The sequence below is a fragment of the Heterodontus francisci genome, chromosome 1 (assembly GCF_036365525.1).
Source record: "Heterodontus francisci isolate sHetFra1 chromosome 1, sHetFra1.hap1, whole genome shotgun sequence".
In the NCBI taxonomy this organism is placed as follows: Eukaryota; Metazoa; Chordata; class Chondrichthyes; order Heterodontiformes; family Heterodontidae; genus Heterodontus; species Heterodontus francisci.
In genome coordinates, this window is record NC_090371.1 from 94,202,564 (window position 1) to 94,228,553 (window position 25,990).

Genomic DNA, 25,990 nt, shown 5'->3' on the forward strand with positions numbered 1-25,990 from the left:
TTGTTCTGTTTGAGGCTATCTTTCTTTCTATTTATAGTCTTTCTATTTTTCTGCTTCACAAAAGGGGCCTGGCATGTCACTCTCTGATCTTTCCTGATCCGAACTCTGATGAAAGGTCACTGACCTGAAACGTTAACTTTGCTTCTGTCTCCACAGATGCTCCCAGGCCTGCTGAGTATTTCCAGCACTTTTTGGTTTTCTTAAAGCTGTATATAATTATTTAATATGTAATAAATTTAGTTATTGTTCAAATTACCAAAGACTCAGAAATCTCCCACGGTAGCTGTGAAGAACCCAGAAAACTTTGAAAAACAACTTTCAAGAAGGTTTGGAAGTTAGACCTGAAAATAGGAGCGCCAAAAATGCAGAACTCGAGAAGGGGCTGTGAGGAGCTCCAAAGCTGCTCCGTGAACGAAATGAAGGCACGGAGAGTCAGGGAGTTGGCTTGCAGAGGCATTCAGGCTGCACCATCGAGGCGTAGTGATCTGTGAAAAAAATCCCAGTCCAGCGATTGCAGGCTCGAGTCGGAGAACCAAGCAACGATCGGGGATCTGGTGAGCAATCCTTAAAAGGGGTAGAAAATTGTTCTTAAAGACGTACTGAGCTGGCAGCATTGGGAAAACCAAATCCCTAGCAAGGTCCAAGGTCGTCGCCATTACACATGGCAACCACGAGGCAGCATGCAAAAAAAAAGCAAATACTCAATACTCCAGGGGAAGGGAGTGAAGAGATTATTGAAATAATAGTGCAAAGCTGCATTATGATATAAATACCTGATTTAACAGAAAGATTTCACAGTGACTGCAGCAGGAGTCAGTGCAAGGTTGAACAGCGCAGGAAATCTTCCAATACTGGAAAGCAAATTTAAAACAGCACGTCAACTACCGAGAGAGATTAGAAAAGCCATGGATCTTACATTTATGCTACCAAAGAGATTTGGACACATGGAAGGGCCAAATCAAACTCAAAACTGGTCACTTTGGAGAAAAATATTTTTGAGTCATGTAATTGTTTCAAAATGTAGACAGAAACTCTGAAGCAGAGCAAGTCAACACATTACTTTATTGCAAGACAAGGCATTAATGAGACATCAGATAAATTTGAAGAAGTCTTAAAATCCTTGGATAATTATTTCAACCTGAGGAGCAAGAAGATTCTAGAAAGGGCCAAATTCAACAGAAGGGTCTAGAAACCAGGTGAATTGATAGATGCTTTTATAAATGATCTTTACATGCTAGTTGAAGGATGTGAATATGGAGAACCAAACGCAGAATTAATACAAGACCACATTGTTGTAGGTATTGCTGATGAATCCCTATCAGAATTATAACAGTCGAAGGAAGACCTCACCCGAGTAAAAGCAATCCAGCTGATGAGACAAGCAGAGGTCTGTAAGCAGAACAGAACAATACTGAGAGGTGAAGAAACCCCTTGGTTCAGGAAACCTCCAGTGACCATACAGTTCATTAAGCACAGGACTGTAAAAGAAGCACCAGAAAAGAAGGTACACTTGGGAGGGAAAGTGCAAGATGCCATGAAACCCTGCCAGCGCTGTGGCACCGAAAAGACCCACAGCCGCGAACAGTGTCTGTAAACAAAGCAGAAAGCTTTCACTGCAAGAATGGCCATTTTGGGAAGATGTGCCAAAGTAAAACCTTTACTTTCACAGGTTCTAAAGGAAAAGTCTTCACACATAGAGCTATTAATGAAGTAGAACAATCTCCATCAGAAGAGAAATGTGAAAACCTCCTTGGTGATATCAATGACACTCATCATGTATTCTGGATTGTAGATCTATACAAGTTAACAGACATATCACTAACTTTAAACTACACACTGGAGCAAGTGTAACAGTTTTATCAGACAACGAACTGTGGTTATCAACACATTGCCTGCAACCAACAGAAACTCAGTTACATGGTCCAGGAGGGATTGAACTAAAAGTCAACGGAAAGCTACAGGCAACACACCAGTACAAGGGAAAGCAGATATTGGAAACACTGGGCTCAAATTTATACTTCAAAAATGCACATCGCGGAGCAGCCGCGATATTAAGTGCAGCGACTCACTTAAATAGCCGGGGCGGACAGCACCCCCCACTCCCCCCCCCCCCCACCCCCCCCCGATGACGTGGACAGGGCCGGCTGTCTGCCCCGGCAATGGTGTCAGCTGCCTGTGCGCAGGTGCCAACGCCATTTTTAAAGGGCGTTGAGCTCTACCATTGAATTCAACAATTTAAAGAGACATTGAAGAAAAAAAATTAAAACAATTATTTTCCCCCTCTCCCACCTCCCCAATAACCACAGAATTACTTACTTGCCTTCTTCCCCTCCCCCCCCCGCACAAAACACTTACCTTGTCGACTTGACCTTCCTCCCTCAAAGTGCATAAACTTTAAACTATAACCCTTTTCACCATCCCCTACACCAATGATATTACTTTGAGCCCGTTCCCCGCCCCCCCGCTCCCAACCAACCATACTAAGAAACCTACCTCCACCCCCCCTCCCAACCAGTGTTCTGCCTCGTTTCCCTGGACGGGGATATGAAGGCAAGGGAGTGCCAGTCAGCGGCACGAAGATCGCTGCGGGAAAGAAGGCGGGAACGTAAATATTACTAATTCATTGATTTTAATTAATTTAAATATTTAAATGGCTGTCAGCGGTGGGGGTGGGGGGGGGGGGAGGTGGTGCCACGAGGGCTCGCCACCGCCAGCAATATTGGGCCAGGCCCTCCCAGCTTCGAGGTGCGTGGTGACCCTCTCCCAGAGGCATTTTCTGGCCCCTCCCCACTATGACCCCCGACATTGGGGGGTCTGTAAAATTCAGCCCACTCTATGTTTTACAGAATCAAAAATGTTCTCTTTTAAGTAGAACAGCTTATATAGACCTTAATCTCATCAGGCACGTGGAAGAGGTTTAGCCCCATGAGTCCAGGAGTCAATTCCAAAAAGACTCTGGATTACAAGTAACCTAATCAAAACACCTGTATTCTGTCAACACATTTCCCCAGGTCATAAGCACCAGGAAAGTCCATGGTTTGATCCCATTTGGTGCTGGATAAGCTGCTTTCAGGCAGGGTGACAGCACGGTTTCTGTGCCACTGGATCAGGGAGGGACAAGATCAACAAGAGGTGTCGCTCCTGACACTGGCTAGAAAATGTGTATAGGAATTAGGTTAGGACAGGATAGAGCATTGCTGTGATATTCTTTCACTGTCATATAAGCTGCTAGCATTCACTTTCTAGGTTCAAACATAAAAAATGAATAAATAAAGAGGTACCTCAAGAAAACGAAGATCATGGGACAGGACGTCAGACATGCTCCATCCATCAATATCGGCAACCATGCTCTGAAAGTGGTTAAAGAGTTCACCTACCTAGGCTCAACTATCACCAGTAACGTGTCTCTTGATGCAGAAATCAACAAGCGCATGGGAAAGGCGTCCGCTGCTATGTCCAGAGTGGCCAAGAGAGTGTGGGAAAATGGCGCACTGACACGGAACACAAAAGTCCAAGTGCATCAAGCATGTGTCCTCAGTACCTTGCTCCATGGCAGCGAGGCCCAGACAAAGTGTGTCAGCCAAGAGCGACGTCTCAATTCATTCCATCTTCGCTGCCTCCGGAGAATCCTTGTCATCAGGTGGCAGGACCATATCTCCAACACAGAAGTCCTCGAGGCGGCCAACATCCCCAGCATATACACCCTACTGAGCCAGCGGCGCTTGAGATGGCTTGGCCATGTGAGCCGCATGGAAGATGGCAGGATCCCCAAGGACACATTGTACAGCGAGCTCGTCATTGGTATCAGACCCACCAGCCGTCCATGCCTCCGCTTTAAAGACGTCTGCAAACGCGACATGAAGTCCTGTGATTTTGACCACAAGTCGTGGGAGTCAGTTGCTAGTGATCACCAGAGCTAGCGGATGGCCATAAAGGTGGGGCTAAAGAGTGGCGAGTCGAAGAGACTTAGCTGTTGGCAGGAAAAAAGACAGAAGCGCAAGCAGAGAGCCAACTTTGTAACAGCCGCGACAACCAATTTTATCTGCAGCGCCCGTGGAAGAGTCTGTCACTCTAGAATTGGCCTTTATAGCCACTCCAGGCGCTGCTTCACAAACCATTGACCACCTCTCAGCACTTACCCATTATCTGTCAAGACAAGGAGGCCAAAGAAAGAAATAAAGACCTAAAGACTGTAAACACCAGCAAGAAATCAGTCAGTCAGCATCGTCAGGCGAAAGTAAGAGAACTGGGTAAAGGTAAGTAAAATATCATCTTTCCCATCTTTCTGGACATGTTTCCATTTACATTTCATTATGTATCGCTGGGTAGAAAAGCTAGGAAATTAGATGGTCACAGTTTTCTTTGGTGCCACCAGCTGTAGCTGGGTAAATTCACTGGGACAGATCATCTTCTCTGCCACAGTGGCAATGGAACTGTTGGTAGGATGCAGCTTCCACCACCCCATGGCTACACTGCTAACCCTGGCTGATTACCTACAGTCAGAATAACTTTGGTGAGTTCCAGTCGTGATTCTGCTACCAACAAATCACCCACTTTGGGTGCAGGTGGGAAATCTCTATGGTGCTTGACACAACAGTGCTGATAGAGCTATTAAAGCAGACTGACAAAAGTTATTTTGCTTCCCTCAAACTCTTGCTTCGACCTGTGCAATCAATTACTGTGCATGCTAATCGTACTGCCCATAGTTGCTAAGGTGAAAACCATGGAAGTGCTTCATATGATGTATTCCAGTCATTTGTGTCTAATTACAATTCACCTTCTGCATATTTGGAGAGACAAATTGTACACACAAGGTAATTGTGAAAGTGGCAACAGGTAATGCAGACACATCGCCCTGCCCAAAATTTTCCTTCCCTGCCCAACCGGATAAACCGACATAAATGCAGAGCAAATCTCTGACCACCACCTAAGTTAGAGCCTTAGGCGTCTCTTACTCTAAATATTGTTCCCAACGTTTTTAAAATAAATGTTTGTAAAAGTATTGGCTCTTGTAGTGCTCATTTAATGTAAAAATCACAGTGAACTCCTTCTGCTTGGTGCTATCTTTAGCATTATTACAGTACTTGCTCTGTAAGAGCACAGAAAGGAACATCTGGAGCAGGAGCCTGTGACTTGCAAGTTACAGTCTCTTTGCTTCATATAAATGCAGCTTTTGTACATCTGGTCTTGATCAGCTGCCGCTCCTTATACAGGAAACTGAACAAGACAGCTTGTTCCAAGAGGAAACTGCTAGAACAATCTTCTAAACTAGCTTTTGCACTGACAGCGGTATGGCAGCCTTCCATCGCCTTCCACTGATTTTGTTTTATTTATCTCTGCAACCTCCTGAAATCCAATCATTTTCTGCCTGTCTCCATGATGCAAACACTTGGCAGGAATTTATAAAGAAATTCCAGTGCATGTTCTCCAAGACCAAAAGCTTAACACCACATCCAAGGGCCTGCGTATGTATTAAAACTGACCAGCAACACTGAACTTTTAAAGGGTCTCTCTCCCTTCATTTAGAAATGTATTTTATTTGAAAAATTTGATGTAATGAGGTAAATTATGTTAAATCAGATTGTTACTTATGATGTCAAATGAAATATGCTCATTTGGCTTTTCCCTGACTCAAATCAAAAAGAAGATTGCCAATTATTTTTCATGAAGACAGCACCATTTTAAGTCTTTTCTACATTCTTGAGCATGCTCCAAGTTTCCTGAATATTTTCAAGTAGATATTTCAGCAACTTTACTGTAGAATTGTGCTATAACATTTTAGCTTTTCACTTGTAATAAAGTCCTGGTTTCTGTAAGACTCACTTTCAGGGATTACATGATTTGTGTTCTAGAAGCTTAAACTGAATATCCAATCCTACAGGGTTGTCCATATTTTTCTCTAATGCCAAGGCACATGGCTGTATGTCTGACTAACTCCTGGAGAAATGGTACATGTTTGCGCTTTCAATGCTAGTGATCTGACGTAAACTAATCTGATGAGACTAATGACCTTTTAAGGACCTCCTCTTTATCTATTTTTATCATATCCAATTTCTCTTTGCCCTTCACCTTCACTGTGACATTGGCAGCATTCTCTTCATTTGTGAAGACATTTGCAGATTACTAACCCTGTCCTCTGTCTCCACAAAAACATTTCCTTTCTGGTTCTGAATCAGCCTCATACTTCCTTTGACTATCCTTTATCCTTTTCCTTGTTATGTTCATAAAATACTTTAGTGTTCCCTTTTATGTTACCTGCTAATCTTTTCTCATACATTCTCTTTGCCCTTCATATTTCTTTTTTCAGTTCTGTTGTGCACTTTTTGCATTCTGCTTGATTTTCTATTCTAGACCTTTTATCATAAATTTCCTTTTCCTGTTTAATTTTATTCACAATTTTGTTTAGCCATCCAGGGAGGTCCTGCATTGAGTGTCCTTCATTTCCCCCTTGTGGCAGTGTGTCTCGTCTGTATCTGAACTATCTCACCTTTGAAAGCTTCGCATTGCTCATTTACTGTTTTACCTGATAATATTTATTTGATCCCTTTCAACACCATGAAAATAGCCCTTTTACAGTTGAATACCTTCAACTTTGACAGTTGCTGGTCCTTTGTCATAACTATTCTAAACCTCATGATATTGTTATCATTGTTTCCCAAATGGCTCTCCAAATGAAACATGCTTGAATGGCCCAATTCATTCTGCAGAACTGCTTTCTTCCTCATTGAGCTGAAAACATACTGATGAAGAAAGTTCTCCTGTCTACATTTCAGGAAAACCTCTGCTCCTTGCTCTTTATTAGAGTCTGTATTAGAATACGTGAATGCTCCCATTATCAGTATGCTATTGTTTTTACATTGTTCTGAAATTTGCCTACAGATTTGCTCTCCCATCTTTCCCCCCCTATTTGGTCAATAGTATATGGACTGCAGCATAACAACTCCTGTTCTGTTTCTAAACTTTAACTAAATCTGGAGTACTGTGCGCAATTTTGGTCTCCACCAAAGAAAGAATATACTTGCATTGGAGACAGTACAGCAAAGGTTCACCAAATTGGTCCCTGGGATGAGAGGGTTGTCCTATGATAGGCTGAGTAAATTGGGACTATATTCTCTTCAATTTAAAATAATTAGAGACAATCTCATTGAAACATATAAGATTGTGAAGGGGCTTGATAGGATAGCTGTTGAGAGATTGTTTCTGCTGGTTGGGGAATTTAAAACACATAGGCAAAGTCTCGGGATAAGGGGCCGATCAATTAGGACTGAGATGAGGAGAAATTACTTCACTCAAAGGGTTGTGAATCTTTAGAATTCTCTACCCCAGAGGGTTGTGAATTCTCCATCGTTGAATACATTTAAGGCTGGGAAAGATGGATTTTTGATCTCTTTGAATCCTCATGCCATTCCTTTCTAGGGCTGAAACACTGGGCTGAATTTTATCATTCCTCTAGGGATGGGCAGGGTGACGTGGGGGCCCAATAAATTGCGAGGGTGAGGGTGGAGTGCCTGTCGCCTTCCCAATGCTGTTCAATTTAGTCAGGGATGGGGAAAGTCAAGGCCCAAAGGCCAATTAAGGCCTTGAAGTGGCCAATTAAAGGCCATTTAAGGGCCTCATCCACTGCCACTGGCATTTTACCAGTAGTGGTGGGGCGGTGGGGGGGGTCCTCTACCGTGGGTGGAGGCTGCCCAGTAACTCCAGGCAGCCTCTGTGCAGGCTGTGGGGGAGCCCTCTTGCTTGGGAAATCTGTGGCCCATGGAGGGCCACCGGTGGCAAAGGCTGCCCTGTGTCTTCATCTACCCACCCCCACCCCCCCCGCCCTCCATATTCACTCACGCCCACTCCTCGCCAGGGCCAGTCATGCAGGCCCTGGCGAGCCTGCACCCACTTACCTCCTGTCCGAGGCTCCATAACTGCTCCTGGTCCAGTGACTGTTGGGACTGTTGAATAGCTGGCCCTCTGATAGGCCAGCAGCTCTTGGAAGCAGGGACCCTATCCTTAAAGGGTCAGGGACCCTGGCGCCGGGCAGTTATTTACCCAAGCACCATAAAATGCAGCTAGGGGTCCCCAAAATGTCCGAGGCGTGGTTCCCCTCACCTTTTTGCCCAATGTCAGGACCACGCCAGCTGCATAAAATTCAGCCCACTTCTCAGATCAATACTGGCACCCTGCCACTCCATTTTTTTCCTCCACTATTTCGCCTGAATATAATATATATAGAAAATAGTTCCAAAATCCATAAAGTGGCTGGTATCCCAATGTAAGTGTTGACATATAAAGAGCCTTCACTGCTGATTCTGGCAAAGACTTGCAGGGTCAGGGTGTGGTTCCTCCTTTGCATAGTAATGTTGGACACTCATGGGACTCATCTAGGTTGCCCATCCACTGAAGAGGCCAGAAAGACTGTCAAAAGAGCAGTTTGCTGTCCCCCCATAATGCCCAAAACATGTGTCAGTTGAATGGAGCGGCCCTCTTAATGCAAACAATTTGAGGTTCTCTTTCATCTAGGCTTGGAGCATTTGGAGGTTTCACCCTTTCCAAGGCCAAGCTCAAATTGTCCTGCAAGACCAGAACCCGACCAACATTACTCTGCTTCGGCCTAAATTATGATCCTTCTGGTAGTTGCCTGTCCAGGTTACAGCAGAAGTAAAATGGAAGTTTCCTGAGGTCCATTGTATAAGAAATGGACTTATCTGGCCTTGCACCAGATCAGTACTAAAAGACCTATGGCCTATCAAGAACTTTACATGCGAAATGATCCTCAAATCATGCCTTAGAGCAGTACAACTCATTATATTCATTACCATATTAAATGCTGCAAAATTGCCAGTAGGACAGCAAATTGCCCCACGATCATTTTGTTGACATAAGAAAATGATTACACTGCTTCCTAATAATTCTCTGGATTGATAAGAAATGAAAGATCAAGGCTTGTGATTTCATTGCAGCAATGTTCTTTCTCGCACCAATAATCTAGGTTGGAATTATGCAATATGGTCATAAAGTCACACATGAAGTCAGTCTCAACCAGTACAACACAACAGAAGATCTTGTGGAAGCTGCTAAAAAGATAAGGCAGTGGGGTGGAAATGAGACAAAGACAGCCCTTGGGATTGAATATGCCAGGTTAGTACTCTGAATAAAAAATCATTGGCTGGTAATTGTTTTATGATGTATATATTTGTAAATTCAGTGTAATGCTGACTTTATTTAAGCATGGCTGTATTTTTCAGGGTGAGTGAGTTTCTATAGATTTTGTTTGTTGTTGTAATGTTCCTATTTCTCTGGCTCAGCCTGGTGCATCACTTGTCGTCAAAAGATTAGATGCTTACACCTTACTGTGTGCTATAATTTAAATAATAAATTAATTTAAATAATAGCCTAGACTTTGTCTTCAGTAAGCATTAACATGTGGTTGTAATTAGTAAATCTATCCACTTGGTGTATTTTCCACAATGCCAGTAACAACTGGATTAGAGTACTCGAAAGATTCTGCCAGTGATTAATTCTGAGATGTGTGTGACTGTTGTGGAAATGCTTCAAAATGAACCTCATCCAGAAGCATGATGATAAACAATGAAATTAATGTATTAGAACATAGAACATAGAACAGTACAGCACAGTACAGGCCCTTCGGCCTACGATGTTCTGCCGACCCTTTAACCTACTCTAAGATCAAACTACCTACATACCCTTCATTCTACTATCATCCATGTACCTATCCAAGAGTCGCTTAAATGTCCCTAATGTATCTGCTTCTACTACCACCGCTGGCAGTGCATTCCACGCATCCACCACTCTCTGTGTAAAGAACCTACCTCTGACATCTCCCCTAAACCTTCCTCCAATCACCTTAAAATTATGCCCCCTGGTGATAGCCCTTTCTACCCTGGGAAAAAGTCTCTGGCTATCCACTCTATCTATGCCTCTCATCATCTTGTACACCTCTATCAAGTCACCTCTCATCCTTCTTCGCTCCAATGAGAAAAGCCCTAGCTCCCTCAACCTTTCTTCATAAGACATGCCCTCCTGTCCAGGCAGCATCCTGGTAAATCTCCTCTGCGCCCTCTCTAAAGCTTCCACATCCTTCCTATAATGAGGCGACCAGAACTGAACACAATATTCCAAGTGTGGTCTAACCAGGCCCTTATAGAGCTGCAGCATAACCTCGCGGCTCTTAAACTCAATCCCCCTGTTAATGAAAGCTAACACACCATACGCTTTCTTAACAACCCTATCAACTTGGGTGGCAACTTTGAGGGATCTATGGACGTGGACCCCAAGATCCCTCTGTTCCTCCACACTGCCAAGAATCCTGTCTTTAAGCCTGTATTCTGCATTCAAATTCCATCCTCCAAAATAAATCACTTCTGACTATTCTCTTTCCAAATATCTGAATGCATGGTTGTAGTTCTGTGCTGCTGATGGGATTGCATCTCAAGAAAGTGTAGCTATTTTGTTGTCTTGAAAATATTAATATGGCATTTCAACACTCATATTCAAAACAATAGAAAATTTGAAGGTCCCAAACAAGCAGCGTGCAAAACACATTAAAGAAAACCAGGAAATCTAAAGGGAAATCTAATTCTTTGTATGAGAGAAGACTCTAATGTTGGTGGAATATTTCTCCGTAAATTAATCTAGTGCAGGTCTGTGCGCAGTATTTTGGCAATCGTCATGATGCCTTTGCACTGTGCCAGTGCTCAATCCTCTCTGTCTTTGACCCAGACCTGCAGGTGTCAGGCAGGCTCCTTGGAGACAGGGGATATCCCTTCTTCACCTGGATTATGACTCCTGCCAGAAACCCAGGCACAGACACTGACACCACTATAATTGCTTTATAATGTATGTAATTGTAAATGCAGTGTCGTGATGACTTTATTTAAGCATGGCTGTATTTTTCAGGGTGAGTGGGTTTCTATCGAATTTGTTTTTGCTATAATGTTCCTATTTCTCTCGTTCAGCTTGGTGCATCACTTGTAATCAAAAGATTAGATGCCTACACATTACTGTGTGCTTTAAATAGAGTAATTTAAATGATAATAGCCTAGATTTTGTCTTAGTGAGCAATGAGAGCCACACAAGAACAAGCGTTCTTATTGAGCAAGCAAAAATGACCTCAAGTAATGGTGCCTGGACTGATCCAGTGCAGTCCTGGATATAGCAACAAGCGAGTGTCCAGATTTACTGTGGTTTGCTGCATGCTACACAACTATCCCATTAGGGGGGACCAAGCCTTGCAGCCACTCCAGGAAGAAGTTGTGCAGGAATAAGCTGGAAAAGGAGATAAGGAAGAAGAAGATGATGAGGATGACCAACGCTGAGCATTGCTGCCAGCTGCTGTAAGGTAACTAATTGTTGAGGAACGTTGCTCCTAAGCAAACCCGCACCCTCAGTAAACCAACAGTTTGCTTTTATTGTAACAGTCACCACCTACTCCTTTCACTGACCTTCTTAATGCTCGCCCAACACAACTATCTCATTGGTCTTCCTCTTATAAAACTATGAAGACTAAAAGGAAATAAAAACGGTTAACTTCACTTCATACACATTTTTTAAAAATAACTTTTCCCTCCTCTTCATTTTAAAATTAAATCACCCTCGTGCAATCCTTTTGTGTTTGGCCTCAATGCACATTGACCTATTCAAGTGCTTCTACAGAGTGTTGCCCCTGTTGCAGGAGAAAGGAAGATGGATTGCTGATCATTCACTGAAGTCAGTTGAGCATTCTGTGATGAGCGACTTTGAGCACCTTGTAGACTGCTGTGTTTTGGCATCGGCTGGGGCTGTCTGGGCCAAATGCCAGTGTGGGACCAACATTGAGGCTGGCAGGTATGCAGGCATGTTGTCATCCTCAGAAAGGACAGCATGACACTCTCCCATGGATCATGTATTGGGGCTGCTTCTCTACACTGCTTCTGCACTGTGTGAGAAGAGAGTGAAAGAGTGTGGTGATAATCCTTTGAAAGCTCCTATCCATAATTTCCATACACCTGTTCATGTTCTCCTTCATGGATTGAAAGGCTGACAAGTTGTTATACCCCAGAACCATGATGGCAACAATCTGAGCTCCCAGTGAAGCTGTTAGAGCTAGCACCAGATGCTCCATCAGTGTGGGCCCCACTGCAGTGTTCATAAAGCTGACCACTTGCTGTTGGTTGACTGCACTGCATGGTCTCAATACTTTGATAGATGACCCCCACAAGCTAGAGCTGGAATGAAAAACTTCACTGAGCCAAAATCTAAGACTTTTCTCCCTGTGTATGTATCCCAACTCCTGTAATATAAACCCTATCACTTGCAACTGGCCAGTGTTGTGCTGTCTAATCTGAAGGATCACTGAGTGAAAGACCTAATATATTTAGATGCCTTCAGGTTGCATGCAGCCAAAGTGCATCTCCCCTTTAAATAGCATCAAGAACTCTAGAAATTGTAGGCCTCAATGAGGCGTGCTGCCAATCAACAACAGGACTAACCCACTTGAAACCAACCTAGATTATTATAGTGAGAGTTCCCAACCAATTTAACAGTTCTGTCCCCACCCATGTGATTAGGCACTGCTGGAGTTTGTGAAAATTTTAATAAGCATATAGTTAAAGTCTCTTACGGGTGAAAACTTTCTTCAGAAATAACAAACAACTGGAAACATATCCTTTGCTCCTCCTGACAAGGATATACAGCTACTGAAGTAATACAACAAGTAATTCTTTTATGGAGTGGTCTGCACATACATGCTGTGGTGCTGCTTCCAATAAGCAAGAACTCAGCACACAAACAATTTGTTCTATCTATGCTGCTATCCAAGGTAGCGTCTATTTTTTTATGTGTCTGATTTATTACACAGTGCCATTTCCACATCTTTCTTATCTCTGGTTGCAGCCTTTGATTTTAAATTCAAAGTCCAGAATGGTTAAATGAAGCCAATTTTAGTGTTGCCAAAAATATTTGACTTTATTGCATGCTAGGAAATAAGTGTTTGTAATAAAAAAAAGATTGAGCTATTGTTTGTTTTTAGGCCTGGACTCTTTTATAACAGGAATTCTCACCTTTTACTATGCAAGATTGTTGAATCCCAAATCTCAATCAATTTGTCAAGAATCTATTACCTGAATTTCCAGTATTGTCAGTTTCCGTGAAAGGGTATAAGACCAATCTTTTTCTTTTTTGACATGCACCCAAAGGAAAATAGGACTCAAATGTAATATTCATGTCTAAAGTTTACAAAGTGCCTAAGCTAACCTGTCTTTGGACTGTCCACAATCCAAAGATATTAATCAGATGCAAGCCAACCTTATCATAACCAGAATATAGAAGTACAGAGTGAAGTGCAGAATTCCTATTTGCCAGACATCAGAGCTGAAGTCAGACAAAGGGCTGAATTTTCGGGCCCCACCGGGGGTGGGAACAGGTGGGCGGGGCTCTAAAATACCAGCACCCGTTAACGTGTCGATTTGGAGACTCCGTTCCCGGCACTGGCAATATTCAACAGGGGCAGGGGGAGGGCGGGATAGCGATTCCAGCCACCTCCCAATTAAGGCCAATTAGTTACTAAAGAGTTCATTATAAGCTGGTTAAAGGGGGAGGTTGAAATTTTCATGGGGGCTCGCTGGTTCCACATTGATGACCAGCTGAAGGGAGGTGGGTTCAGAGTGGGGAGCCAGTCATGGCTGCCCCAGGGCATCACCCCGGCCACATAAGAGGGGCAGAGGGGTCTCAGCCTTGGAAAGAAGAAGCCCTTGATGCTGCGCAGGCAGCAGGGAGAGTGGGCAGTCAGCACTCGGGCATTGAATGGGATCATCATCCTTCTGACATCGCAGGGGCAAGGCTCACAATCAATAGGGCGGCCACCTGTCCAAAAGTACGCTGCAGCTGGCAATGGGGCACGACTGTCAGATTTTAGGCCCAGTAGTGATGAGGGGCAATACCCTCCACAGGAAGGGCGAAATCCTGAACAGCAGGAGGGCATGGGAGAATAAAGAGGGGCAGGAAGGCAACAGAGGCCTCAGCACAGGATATACCGTTGAAGACGGACACACCTGGAAATGACCGAGACCCAGTATCACAGGAAACTGTGTCATCCAGGCAGATGGCCATGCCCTGCCGGTAGCTGTCAAAGTTACTGTGGCCTTGAATCTCTTCACACCCTTTCCAAGGATCAGCTGAGGACTGAAATGACATCTCGCAAACAGCGGCTCACCACTGTATCTCACAGGTCACTGATGCCCTCTTTGCCAGGGTTGGACAGTACATTAATTTCATGACAGATGCAGCATCACAATTACAGAGAGCAGTGGGTTTCAGTGCCATCACTGGATTCCCCCAGTTGCAGGGCATCATCCACTACACCCATATGACCATGAAGGCACCCAGCGACCGCCCACTCAGATTCATCAACAGGATGGGTTTCCACTCCTTCAACGTCCAACTTGTCAGTGACAGCAACAAGAGCTTCCTCCATGTGTGCACCCTCTCCTGGCAGCTGCCTTGATTACTTCATCCTCCGCTAGTCCTGGCTGCCTTAGATCCTCACTCCAACCCCAAAGTGTGTGGATGGATCCTAGGGGACAAGGGAAATCCCTTGAAGGGATGGCTACCGACTCCTCTACGGGAGCCCAGACAGAGGCACAGAGGCGATACAACCAATGCCAACTGCTCATTAGGACAACTATTGAGCGGGCCATTGGATGGCGCCCTCCAATACCCTCCTTCAAGGGTGTCAGTCATTGTGATAGTCTGCTGTGTTGTCCTTAACATGGTTCTCAAGAGGTGTGGACCTTGAGGATGGTGAGGCCTTGGAAGGTGGCAACTCATCAGGGGAGGAGTAGGAGGTGAGCAAAGAGAAGAAAGTGGAGGTAGAGGGAGATGACACTGAACAGAGAGGTGCCCCAGCTACATGACAAGGTCACCGGGCTTAACCTGGGGCAAAAAGGACTTGTGCAGATGCCATGAATGTCAGGGATCTCCTGATGCAACAACGTTTCAACTGAGTCCCTCTGACTGAGGTTGAGGGACATGGCATGGAAGGGAGTCTGAGATACCTGTGCTAACACATCCATGAAAGATGCAAAGATGCAACCTGGAACATCTGATCAGTTACCACCAATGAAGGAAGTACATATAGCCAGAGGCTTTGCCATCACTGGAGGATCCCTTTATCTCTTTCACCTCATACCACTTTTCCTGTCACAGCAGCAATAAAAGGAATCTCAGACATGTGGCTTGACGTGTCATCATTTATTTAGTGCAAATAAAGGAAAACAGTAAATAGACAGTAAGAACATACCCACATGACACACTTACTGCTCCGGTGACCTGGTGGCCTCTGCGCTTGACCACTCCTACGCGGTGCTCCCCTTGTGTCCTTAGAGGAGGTAGAGGCAGCCTGTTCGCTCATCTCTGCTTGCAGCTGAGATGCATTTGGTGATTGTCCTCATCGTGGAGGTTCCTGTGGGGGCAAATCCTGAGGCGGTTGCACCTGCGTCATTGCAGGGGCAGCCTCCATCACTGCGCCCTGCTGCACAGATGGTCACTCAGTCAGAGGGGCCAAGGAGGCTAAGAATGATAATGGCGCCCTGTGAGGGGTGACATCTTCATCCTTCTCTGTGACTTCCTCAGCCCTTGCTGGGCGCTCAGGATGCCTGGAGTGGCACACCAGTTAAGGCGCAGCTGGCATTCACTTCAAAGATCTCTGCAGCACTAGCATCACTGACTAGATCACACTACACAATGTCTCATGTATCCTGTGGACGTCAGTGCGCAGTTCCTGCATGCACTCAGAGTGATTCTGCATATGGCTCTCCACAAGGTTGGCCAATCTCTCCCTCTATGGAGGAGCTCATGTGCTGATAACCCTAAGTCATTGTGGTCGCACATGAGCTGGTTGGACTCCTCCATCCTCTGCCCAAGACCCTGCATTGCCTCAGGGAACTCCAACATGCAAGAGCACATCTGCTGCTGCTGTTGTTCAAGGTAAAGCCTCCTTTGAGGTGACTCCTGAGGCTGGGCAGGGCTGTGTCTGTCCTTCCTGCTCCGAGGGGAACTGACCACAGCTCCCTCTGCCTCTGGCACCTCCTCCTGCCCACTAATGCAATGATCATTACCCTGTGCCACCCTATCTACACGCATGAGAGGACCTACCGAGGGAAGAGTATCTGTGTGACGGTTCTTCTTTCCTTTTTGCTCCTCTGGGCCCATGAAGGGTGAGGGAGCTGTGGGTTGCATGTCTGCAGCTATGGGAAATACAAGAAGAGATGTTGAGAGCTAACCTCGGAGAGTGGAAACCTCTGCAGTGCTTTACAAAAGGCACATAGGTTGGATATAGGGCTGCAACAATCCTCACCCTTGTTGTTTAATCAGTAGTCTTTTGAACATAGTTCTGCATTAGGAGGAGTAGAGTGCTGAATTTACCCTTATGTGACAGTAATTGCTTTTTTGATTTAAAAAAATGCAGAGGAAGGGTTCTGGTCTTGTAATGAGACACGTTGTTAACAACCAACATGTTTTAAAATAATAACAGATATGTTAACAAGAAAATGAGAGTGTAAAGGGCCCTGGTGTTTTCCCAGTCGGGCCCTCCATGGCCACAGATCACCCACATAGGAGGGCACTACCCACCTTGTTTTGCTGGGCGACCTCCCTGCGTGGCAGAGGCCCCTCCACCACCACCGGTTAAATCCCAGTGGCAGCAGGAAGAGGCCTTTAAGTGGCTGGTAATAGGCCACTTAAGGGCTTCAAGTGGCCTCTGGGCAGGAAGGCCATCTTCGGCCTGTCCCAGCCCTGACAAAAATTACATTTTGACAGGCCCTCCGCCTCCCATCACAATTCTATGCCCCCCCCCTCCCCCTACCTCTGAACCCATCTCTGGGGGGTCCATAACATTCAGCCCATTCTGTGCAACTGTGATAATAGCTCCCCATCTTAACACATCCTCCTTGACTTCTGTGCTACCTTAGAATTATTATGCACTCTATCCTCCTCCAGTGCCTCTTCTGGATAAGCTAAAACTTTCTGCAGCTGCACCAGCTCTCACCAGCAACAGTTCCATCACCATTTCAATCTCAAGCTGAATTGGGTCATCATTTTCTCCAACAACCAATGCATCAGGAAACGCACCATGTCCATAACATTATTATGTCCACTCCACTGCTCCACTCCTGCCTCAAGCTTCCAAATCTACACTTCATTCAAATTGCCACAGCTCATTTCCCCCTATTAAGTCCAACATTCTGATCACGCTGTCCTCTCCAAATCCCAGGGATTTCTCTTGGCTGAGCATGATAATTCCAAAATTCTCACATTGTTTTCATATCTTTTGTAGCCTTGCCCCCATTTCTATATTACATCCAAAGATGCACACATGCACATACCCTTGTTGACATCAGCTTTCCCCTCACCCCTCACTCCCTCTGGTTCAGCATTGATGGCCGTTTGTTGAGTCACAACTTTCCTACTTTCTGGACCTCTCACCCCATGACACGAGGAAAACATTTTAAACACATTGAGTTATGATGATCTGGAATCCACTGCCTAAAAGAGTGGTGGAAGCAGGTTCAATAGTAACTTATAAAATGAAATTGGATAAATACTTGAAGGGGAAAGAAATTACAGGTCTATGGGGAAAGAGCAGGAAAGTGGGACTAATTAGATGGCTCTGGCACAGGCAGAATGGGCGGAATGGCCTCCTTCAGTGCCAGATCATTTTACAACTCTATGATTCCACTCCTTTCACCTGGCCACCTGTCTTTCTCAGTCACTGCTTTCAAAAATCCTCCTCCAAATATTCATTTTCAACAATGCCTTTGGTTTCCCACTCTAGCCCCACCATTCTATTATTTTTTCCCCATACTCAGTGTCCATTTGCTCTTTATTGTAAAATGCCCTTAGAAGTTAGGAGTATTGTATAAATACTGGTTATTGTTGCAGTCTCTGATGGCTTATTAAAAACAGAAAAAATTAGTAATGTATCAGTTTGAAGCCAGTAAGTTTCAGTTAAGACATTTAAATTCACAGAATAAATTAGCAATCTATCGAAGGGAATAGGGCATCCAGTCTGTTGTGGTTCAGTGGATGAAAAACTTCTCAAACTGGAACAAGGAAAGGTCAAGTGACAGGCCTAGTTCAAATAACTGCAAACTTGTCAGTAAGAACAGCAGGAGTTAGAATTCAAGCATTCCATATCTCCATCTTTATTATTTTTTTTTCTAATTTTCTCACTCAAATAGGGAGAATTGCTTTGTTGTTCGCATGTTCAACAAACTGTGACGCAAAACAATCAGAGCAGTTCTTGTCTATTACCTCATTAATGGTTTGTAAGGGTGAACAGTCAGAGGTGGTGGTTCACAATGGTACCAATGACATAGGTAGAAAGAGGGATGAGGTCCGACAACAAGTATTTAGGAGTAGCAGATTAAAAAGCATGACCTCAAACGTTGTAATCTCTGTATTACTCCTGGTGCCATGTGCTAGTGAGTATAGGAATAGGAAGATAGAGCAGATGAATGCGTGGCTGAAGAGATGGGGCAGGAGGGAGAGCTTTAGTTTCCTGGATCACTGGGTCTGTTTCTGGCAAAGGTGGGACCTGTAGATGTCGGACAGGTTGCAACTGAACCGGAACGGGACCAACATCCTTGCTGGGAGGTTTGCTAGTGCTGTTGGGGGTGGGGTTAAACTAATTTGGCAGGGGGATGGGACACAGAGTGGAGGTACAGTAAGGGGTGATGCACAGCCAAATATAAAGGAGAAACTATGTCAGTCTGAAAGACAGAGCAGATATCGACCTGTTAAGGCACAAGCGAATAATGCAAGGCTGGATTGCATCTATTTTAATGCAAGGAACCTTACTAGTAAGGCAGATGAAGGGTCACTGACCTGAAATGTTAACTCTGCTTCTCTCTCCACAGATGCTGCCAGACCTGCTGAGTATTTCCAGCATTTCTTGTTTTTATTTCAAATTTCCAGAATCTGCAGTATTTTGCTTTTATTTTAGATGAATTGAGGGCGTTGATTAACACATGGGATTATGATATTATTGCTATCATGGAGACGTGGTTGAGGGAAGGGCAGGACTGGCAGCTCAATATTCCAGGGTTTAGAATCTTCAGGCGTGATGGGGGAGGAGGGGAAGATGTAAAAGAGGAGGTGGCATTGCACCATTGATCAAAGAGTCAATTACTGCAGTAAGGAGGGATGATATCTTAGAAGGTTCCTCAATGAGGCCATATGGGTAGAACTTAAAAACAAAAAGGGGGCAATCACTTGGCTGGGAGTGTACTGCAGGCCTCCAAACAGTCAGGGAGAGATAGAGGAACAGATATGTATGCAAATCTCAGAGAGGTGTAAACATAATAGAGTAATAATAGTAGGGGATTTCATCTTCTCAAATATTAACTGGGATAGTCCTCGAGGCGGCCAACATCCCCAGCATATACATTCTACTAAGCCAGTGGCGCCTGAGATGGCTTGGCCATGTGAGCCGCATGGAAGATGGCAGGATCCCCAAGGACACATTGTACAGCAGGCTCGTCACTGGTATCAGACCCACCGGCCATCCTTGTCTCCGCTTTAAAGACGTCTGCAAACGTGACATGAAGTCCTGTGACACTGATCACATGTCGTGGGAGTCAGTTGCCAGTGATTGCCAGAGCTGGCGGGCCGCCATAAAGGCGGGGCTAAAGTGTGGCGAGTCGAAAAGACTTAGCAGTTGGCAGGAAAAAAGACAGAAGCGCAAGGGGAGAGCCAACTGTGTAACAGCCCCGACAACCAATTTTATCTGCAGCACCTGTGGAAGAGTCTGTCACTCTAGAATTGGCCTTTATAGCCACTCCAGGCGCTGCTTCACAAATTACTGACCACCTCCAGGTGCTTACCCATTGTCTCTCGAGACAAGGAGGCCAAAGGTACCAATCTTAGTGCAAAAGGCTTAAAGGAGGTGGAATTCTTAAAGTGCATCCAGGAGAGCTTTTTGAGCCAACACGTAGAAAGTCCTACAAGAGAAGGAGCGGTACTGGACCTAATCCTAGGGAATGAAGCCAGACAAGTGATAAAAGTGTCAGTGGGGGAGCATTTCGGGGATAGTGACCATAAATCTGTAAGATTTAAGGTAGTTATGGAAAAGGACAAAGATGGACTGGAAATAAAGGTACTGAATTGGGGGAAGGCTGATTTCAATATGCTAAAACAGGATCTGGCCAAAGTGGACTGGGAGCAGCTACTGTTAGGAAAGTCTACATTAGACCAGTGGGAGTCATTCAAAAAGGAAATAGTGAGAGTTCAGGGCCAACATGTTCCCGGAAAGGTGAAGGATAGGACCAACAAGTCCAGGGAATCCTGGATGTCAAGGGATATAAAGGATTGGATAAGGGAAAAAAAGAAGGCTTATGGCAGATTCTGAGGGCTGAAAACAGCAGAGGCCCTAGAGTATAGAAAGTGTAGGGGGGTATTTAAAAAAGTAAGTAGGAGAGCAAAGAGGGGGCAAGAGTAAATACTGGCGGGCAAGATAAAGGAAAATCCCAAGGCGTTTTCTAAGTATATTAAGGGCAAGAGGATAACCAGGGAAAGAGTAGGGCCCATTAGGGACCAAAGTGCAATCTGTGTGTAGAGCCGGAGGATGTCGTTGAGGTTTTAAATGATTACTTTTCCTCTGTGTTCACTATGGAGAAGGACGATTTAGGTGTAGAGATCAGGGAGGGGGATTGTGATATGCTTGAAAAAATTAGCATTGAAAGGGAGGCAGTATTAGAGGTTTTAGTGGGCTTAAAAGTGGATAAATCCCTAGGCCCAGATAAGATGTGTCTCCGGCTGTTATATGAGGCAAGGGAGGAGATAGCAGGGGCTCTGACACAAATTTTCAAATCCTCTCTGGCCACAGGAGAGGTACCAGAAGACTGGAGGACACTGAATGAGGTACCATTATTCAAGAAGGGAGCAGGAATAAACCAGGTAATTACAGGCCAGTGAGTCTAGTGAAAAAAATTCTGAGGGACAGGTTTAATCTCCACTTGGAGAGGCAGGGATTAATCAAGGATAGTCAGCATGGCTTTGTAAGAGGTGATCATGTCTAACAAACGTGATTGAATTTTTCAAGGAGGTGACTCGATGTGTAGATGAGGGTAAAGCAGTTGATGTAGTCTACATGGACTTCAGTAAGGCTTTTGATAAGGTCCCACATGGGAGATTGGTTAAGAAGGTAACAGCCCATGGGATCCAGGGCACTTTGGCATATTTGATCCAAAATTGGCTTAGTGGCAGGAGGCAGAGGGTGATGGTCTAGGGTTGTTTTTGCGATTGGAAGCCTGTGACCAGTGGTGTACTGCAGGGATCAGTGCTGGGACATTTGCTGTTTGTAGTGTACATTAATGATTTAGATGTGAATATAGGAGCTCTGATCAGTAACAGATGACATGTAAATTGGTGGTGTCATAAATAGTGAGGAGGAAAGCCTTAGATTATAGGACGATATAGATGGGCTGGTAAGATGGGCAGAGCAGTGGCAAATGGAATTAATCCTGAAAAGTGTGAGGTGATGCATATACAATGGATGGTAGGATCCTAGGAAGTACAGAGGGTCAGAGGGACCTTGGTGTGCTTGTCCATAGATCACTGGGCAGCAGCACAGGTAGATAAGGTGGTTAGGAAGGCATATGGGATACTTGCCTTTATTAGCCGAGGCATAGAATATAACAACAGGAGATTATGATGGAGCTGTATGAAATGCTAGTTAGGCCACAGCTGGAGTACTGTGTAAAGTTCTGTTTGCCACACTACAGGAAGGAGGTGATTGCAATGGAGAGTGTGCAGAGGAGGTTCACCAGGATGTTGCCTGGGCTGGAGCATTTCAGCTATGAAGAAAGACTGGATAGGCTAGGGTTGTTTTCCTTAGAGCAGAAAAGGCCAAAGGGGACCTGATTGAGGTATACAAAATTATGAGGGGCATAGATAGGGTAGATCGGAAGAAACTTTTTCCCTTAGTGGAGGTGTCAATAACCAGGAGGCATAGATTTAAAGTAAGGGGCAGGAGGATTAGGGGGGATTTGAAGAAAAATGTTTTCACCCAGAGGGTGGTTGGAATCTGGAAGACACTGCCTGAAGAGGTGGTAGAGGCAGGAACCCTCACAACATTTAAGAATTATTTAGATGAGCGCTTGAAACGCCATAGCATACAAGGCTATGGGCCAAGTGCTGGAAAATGGGATTAGAATATTTTTTATTTTTTTATTTAGAGATACAGCACTGAAACAGGCCCTTCGGCCACCGAGTCTGTGCCGACCATCAACCACCCATTTATACTAATCCTACATTAATCCCATATTCCTATCACATCCCCACCTGTCCCTATATTTCCCTACCACCTACCTATACTAGGGGAAATTTATAATGGCGAATTTACTTATCAACTTGCAAGTCTTTGGCATGTGGGAGGAAACCGGAGCACCCGGAGAAAACCCACGCAGACACAGGGAGAACTTGCAAACTCCGCACAGGCAGTACCCGGAATTGAACCCGGGTCCCTGGAGCTGTGAGGCTGCAGTGCTAACCACTGCGCCACTGTGCAGATAGGTGCTTGATGCCTGGCACAGACACGATGGGCCGAAGGGCCTGTTTCTCTGCTGTATAACTCTAACTCTACGACTGTAATTGCTGAAGACTAATATTATGGCACAATTAATGCTACGCATAACCATATTTACTAAGTACAGTTAATGTTCGGGTTGTTTGAAATAAATCCATGGGCTTAAGCATTGTTGGCCTATTATATTTTTTAATACTAAAATCTGATTACTTAAGGGATTCTAAATTGAGGATTCAAATCTTATCCCTTTCATTTTTTTAATGGAAAATGCAACTTTACAATAAGCTCACATAAATTTTGTCATAAAAGTGAGTGAGTGCCCTTTGGGCATATTAATGCATGCAGCATTACTTCCAGATGGATCTTCTAACCTAATTTCCTATGTTCCAGAATGTAGCCACTCTGTCGTCTCAAATGTAAAGTTTCAAACATGCTGTGTATATACCTCAGCTATTGCTTAAGCAATCACATTATTTTTCCTGACGTTTTTCAATCCTGATCTCCAGAGTCCATGAATGTACAAATAATTTCATGCTCCCTGCATGAAAAGCAACTGGAATTGACAAACTTATTCCAGGGAGTACTTACAACCTACCTAACATACTTCTCAGATGGCCTGACCTTTCAAAACATGTTCAGTTGCAGTTGAGAAAAAATTATTAAAGGCCATTTACAAAGCAGCAGCCAGGCAATAGTTCATTTTCATGCACATTTTCTATTCTTGCAAACGCTGTAGCATGAATGCTGATTTGGTTACATGAACTGAAAACTATAATGCAAATTCAGCACCTTTACAAAAGGCACATTGGTTGGATATAGGGCTGCAACACTACTTGTCCTGTTCTTTAATCAGTCTTTTGAACATAGATCTGCAATAGGAGGAGAACAGTGCTGAATTTACCCTTATGTGTCAGCAATTGCTTTTTTGATTAGAAAATTGCAGTGGAAAGGTTCTGGTCTTGTAATGAGACACATTCTTACCAACCAACATGTTTTAAAATAATAACAGATAACAAGAAAATGAGAGTGTAAAGGGCCCTGGGTTTGGCATACTATGGGCAGCTATTAGTACCTGGCACTAAAGACCTGCTTGGGTCTGCAAATGAAACCCGACCCGAGCTCAACAGAACCACATCCGACCCAACCCCGAGCCAGCCCGAGTCCCTTCATTTTTTCCCGTGCCCGACCCGATCACCAGAATAAAGTTGATTATATTAAAGAGGTTGTGCTCTACCTTGAATGGACTCGCTCGCTGCAGACTAGTGCGGAGTGTTTCCTTCCTTGACCTCCTGGCTGTCACAGTGTCCGACCCGGCCCGACCTGACCCAAGCCCGAATGCCGGACCTGGAAGAGCGACCCAACCCGAACCCAACACATGTCATCGGGTCCCGTCGGGTTCGGGTTGGGTAGCCATGTTCTACCTGGCACTGCTGCTCAAATAATTACTTTGGCACCATAGAACACAGGAATGTTCATTTCTAATTGTTTAAATATTGTGCTGCATCACAGAAATGACAATGGCAGTGGCCTGAACTTTGTCTCCAGTCAGCATCAACAAGTTATATGTAATTAGTAAATCTGTTCACTTGGTGTATCTTCTGCTATGCCCAGTAATGAGCAGATTATAATACTCAAAAGACTGCCAGTATTTAAGTCAGAGATGTATGTGACTATTGTGAAAATGCATTAAAATGAACCTGACCCAAAACAATGGCAGGAAACAGCAAAATCAGTGTTTTAGTTGCCACCCTTCTTCTAATTGTCTAAACAAATGCTGGTGGGAGGATCTCTAGCAGCAATCCAGGAAAAGTTGGCTGTTTTTGCTGTCTTGAAATCATTGATATGACACTTCAACACTAACACAGGAAAAAATAGTATGCACAACACATTTTTTAAAAATCTAGTTGTGTGAGAGAAGACTAATATTATGGCACAATTAATGCAAAATAAGAACAATTTAATGTTTCAGGTCTGTGACCTTTCATCAGAACTTCTAATGAAAGGTCACAGACTTGAAACGTGAACTCTGTTTCTCTCTCCACAGATGCTGCCTGACCTGCTGAGTATTTCCGGCACTTTCCGTTTTTATTTCAGATTTCCAGTATCTGCAGTACTTTGCTTTTAATTTAAATTAGCGTCAAGCTTGTCAGTAATGTTATCACGTGCTTATCTCTCTGTACCCCTGTGTGTATTTATGGAATTTCATAGGAATACAATTCTGCCTTCCTGCTTCATTCCACATGTGACTTCCAATATGACTTTTCTACGGTTCCACTAATTGTAATTGTTAAAATTAAACTATATTTCTTCTGTATTATGCAGTTATTAACACATCCAACTGACACAATCACTGGTACTACTATGATATCATATAAGCCCAACATCCTCTCCCAACAATTGCTATGTGAAATAAATTTACACCTTTAATCATTTGAATGGAATACTCAAAAATAAGATTTTAATGATTTTATTCCCATTTGCTTCAAAAAAATCATGGTAATGGAAAATTACTTTTGAACAATTTTCAGACAATGATAAGTATATTTTTGTCAGGTTCTTCAAACTTCTCTGGTCCTCAGCATTTACACAGAATGGCCATAATTTTATGCTGAGCGGGAGGCCCTGCCTACTGGCCAAAAAGTTGGGGATGAGCCCGCCTCTGCTGGGCCTGGGAGCCACGCTACAATTTTACACGCCCCAGGCCCTTAATTGGCCTCGGTTGGGACCTCCACCCCTCTGAGACAGGATGTCCCGCCTCCAAGAGCTGCTGGCCAATCAGTGGGCCAGCAGCTCTCAGTCCCAGCAATACCACTGAGACTGGTGGCCACTGATGGGACTTCAGCCAGCTTCAGTAGCAAGAGGGATGCTGGCCCTGGAAATAAGGTAAGTTTGTGGGGCCTCACTGGGGACAATCGGCTAGGCCCCAGTGAGGCAAGGGGAGGTGGGGGGAGGTCATTTGTGGGGGGTTGGGGAGCTTTATTTCAGTGGGGGCGGTTGAGTCATCAGGGGTGGCCCTCTATGGGGCACAGGGTGCCCAATCAGGAGGGTCGGCTGCCCCCACCCCCCCCCCCAGCCCGCAAGGAAGCCACCAGGTTTTACTGAGCGGCCTCCTGAGGGGCCTGAGCCGACCACTGGTAAAATACCCTCGGAGGAGGCCCTTAAGTGGAAGATAATTGGCCACTTAAGGGCCTTGATTGGCCTGGGTCGGGCAGGCTGTTCCTTGTCGCTGCTGCCTCTCGTAAAGTTGCAGCGGGAAGGCGATGGGAATGGCGCCCCCTGCTTCCCACTCAGTTTTATGATCTCTCTGCCTTCAGCCTGCTCCTACAGGGGGGCGTAGAATTCCGGCCAATATCTTGGAGATCTACACCCACACTATTGCCGGAATTTTACCAGCTCATTGAAGACAGGCTGGGAGGCGGGAGG

The 25,990-nt window shown here is 44.7% G+C and overlaps 1 protein-coding gene across 1 annotated transcript in view; it reads left to right on the forward strand.

Annotated features, from left to right (window-relative positions):
* The window catches only part of itga1 (integrin, alpha 1), a 292,234-nt gene that overhangs the window by 101,751 nt on the left and 164,493 nt on the right, over positions 1-25,990 (forward strand). Inside the window, exon 7 of the mRNA XM_068032751.1 lies at positions 8,978-9,126. Within this exon, the coding sequence (XP_067888852.1) occupies positions 8,978-9,126 (149 nt within the window). The remainder of the gene's footprint in view (positions 1-8,977; positions 9,127-25,990) is intronic.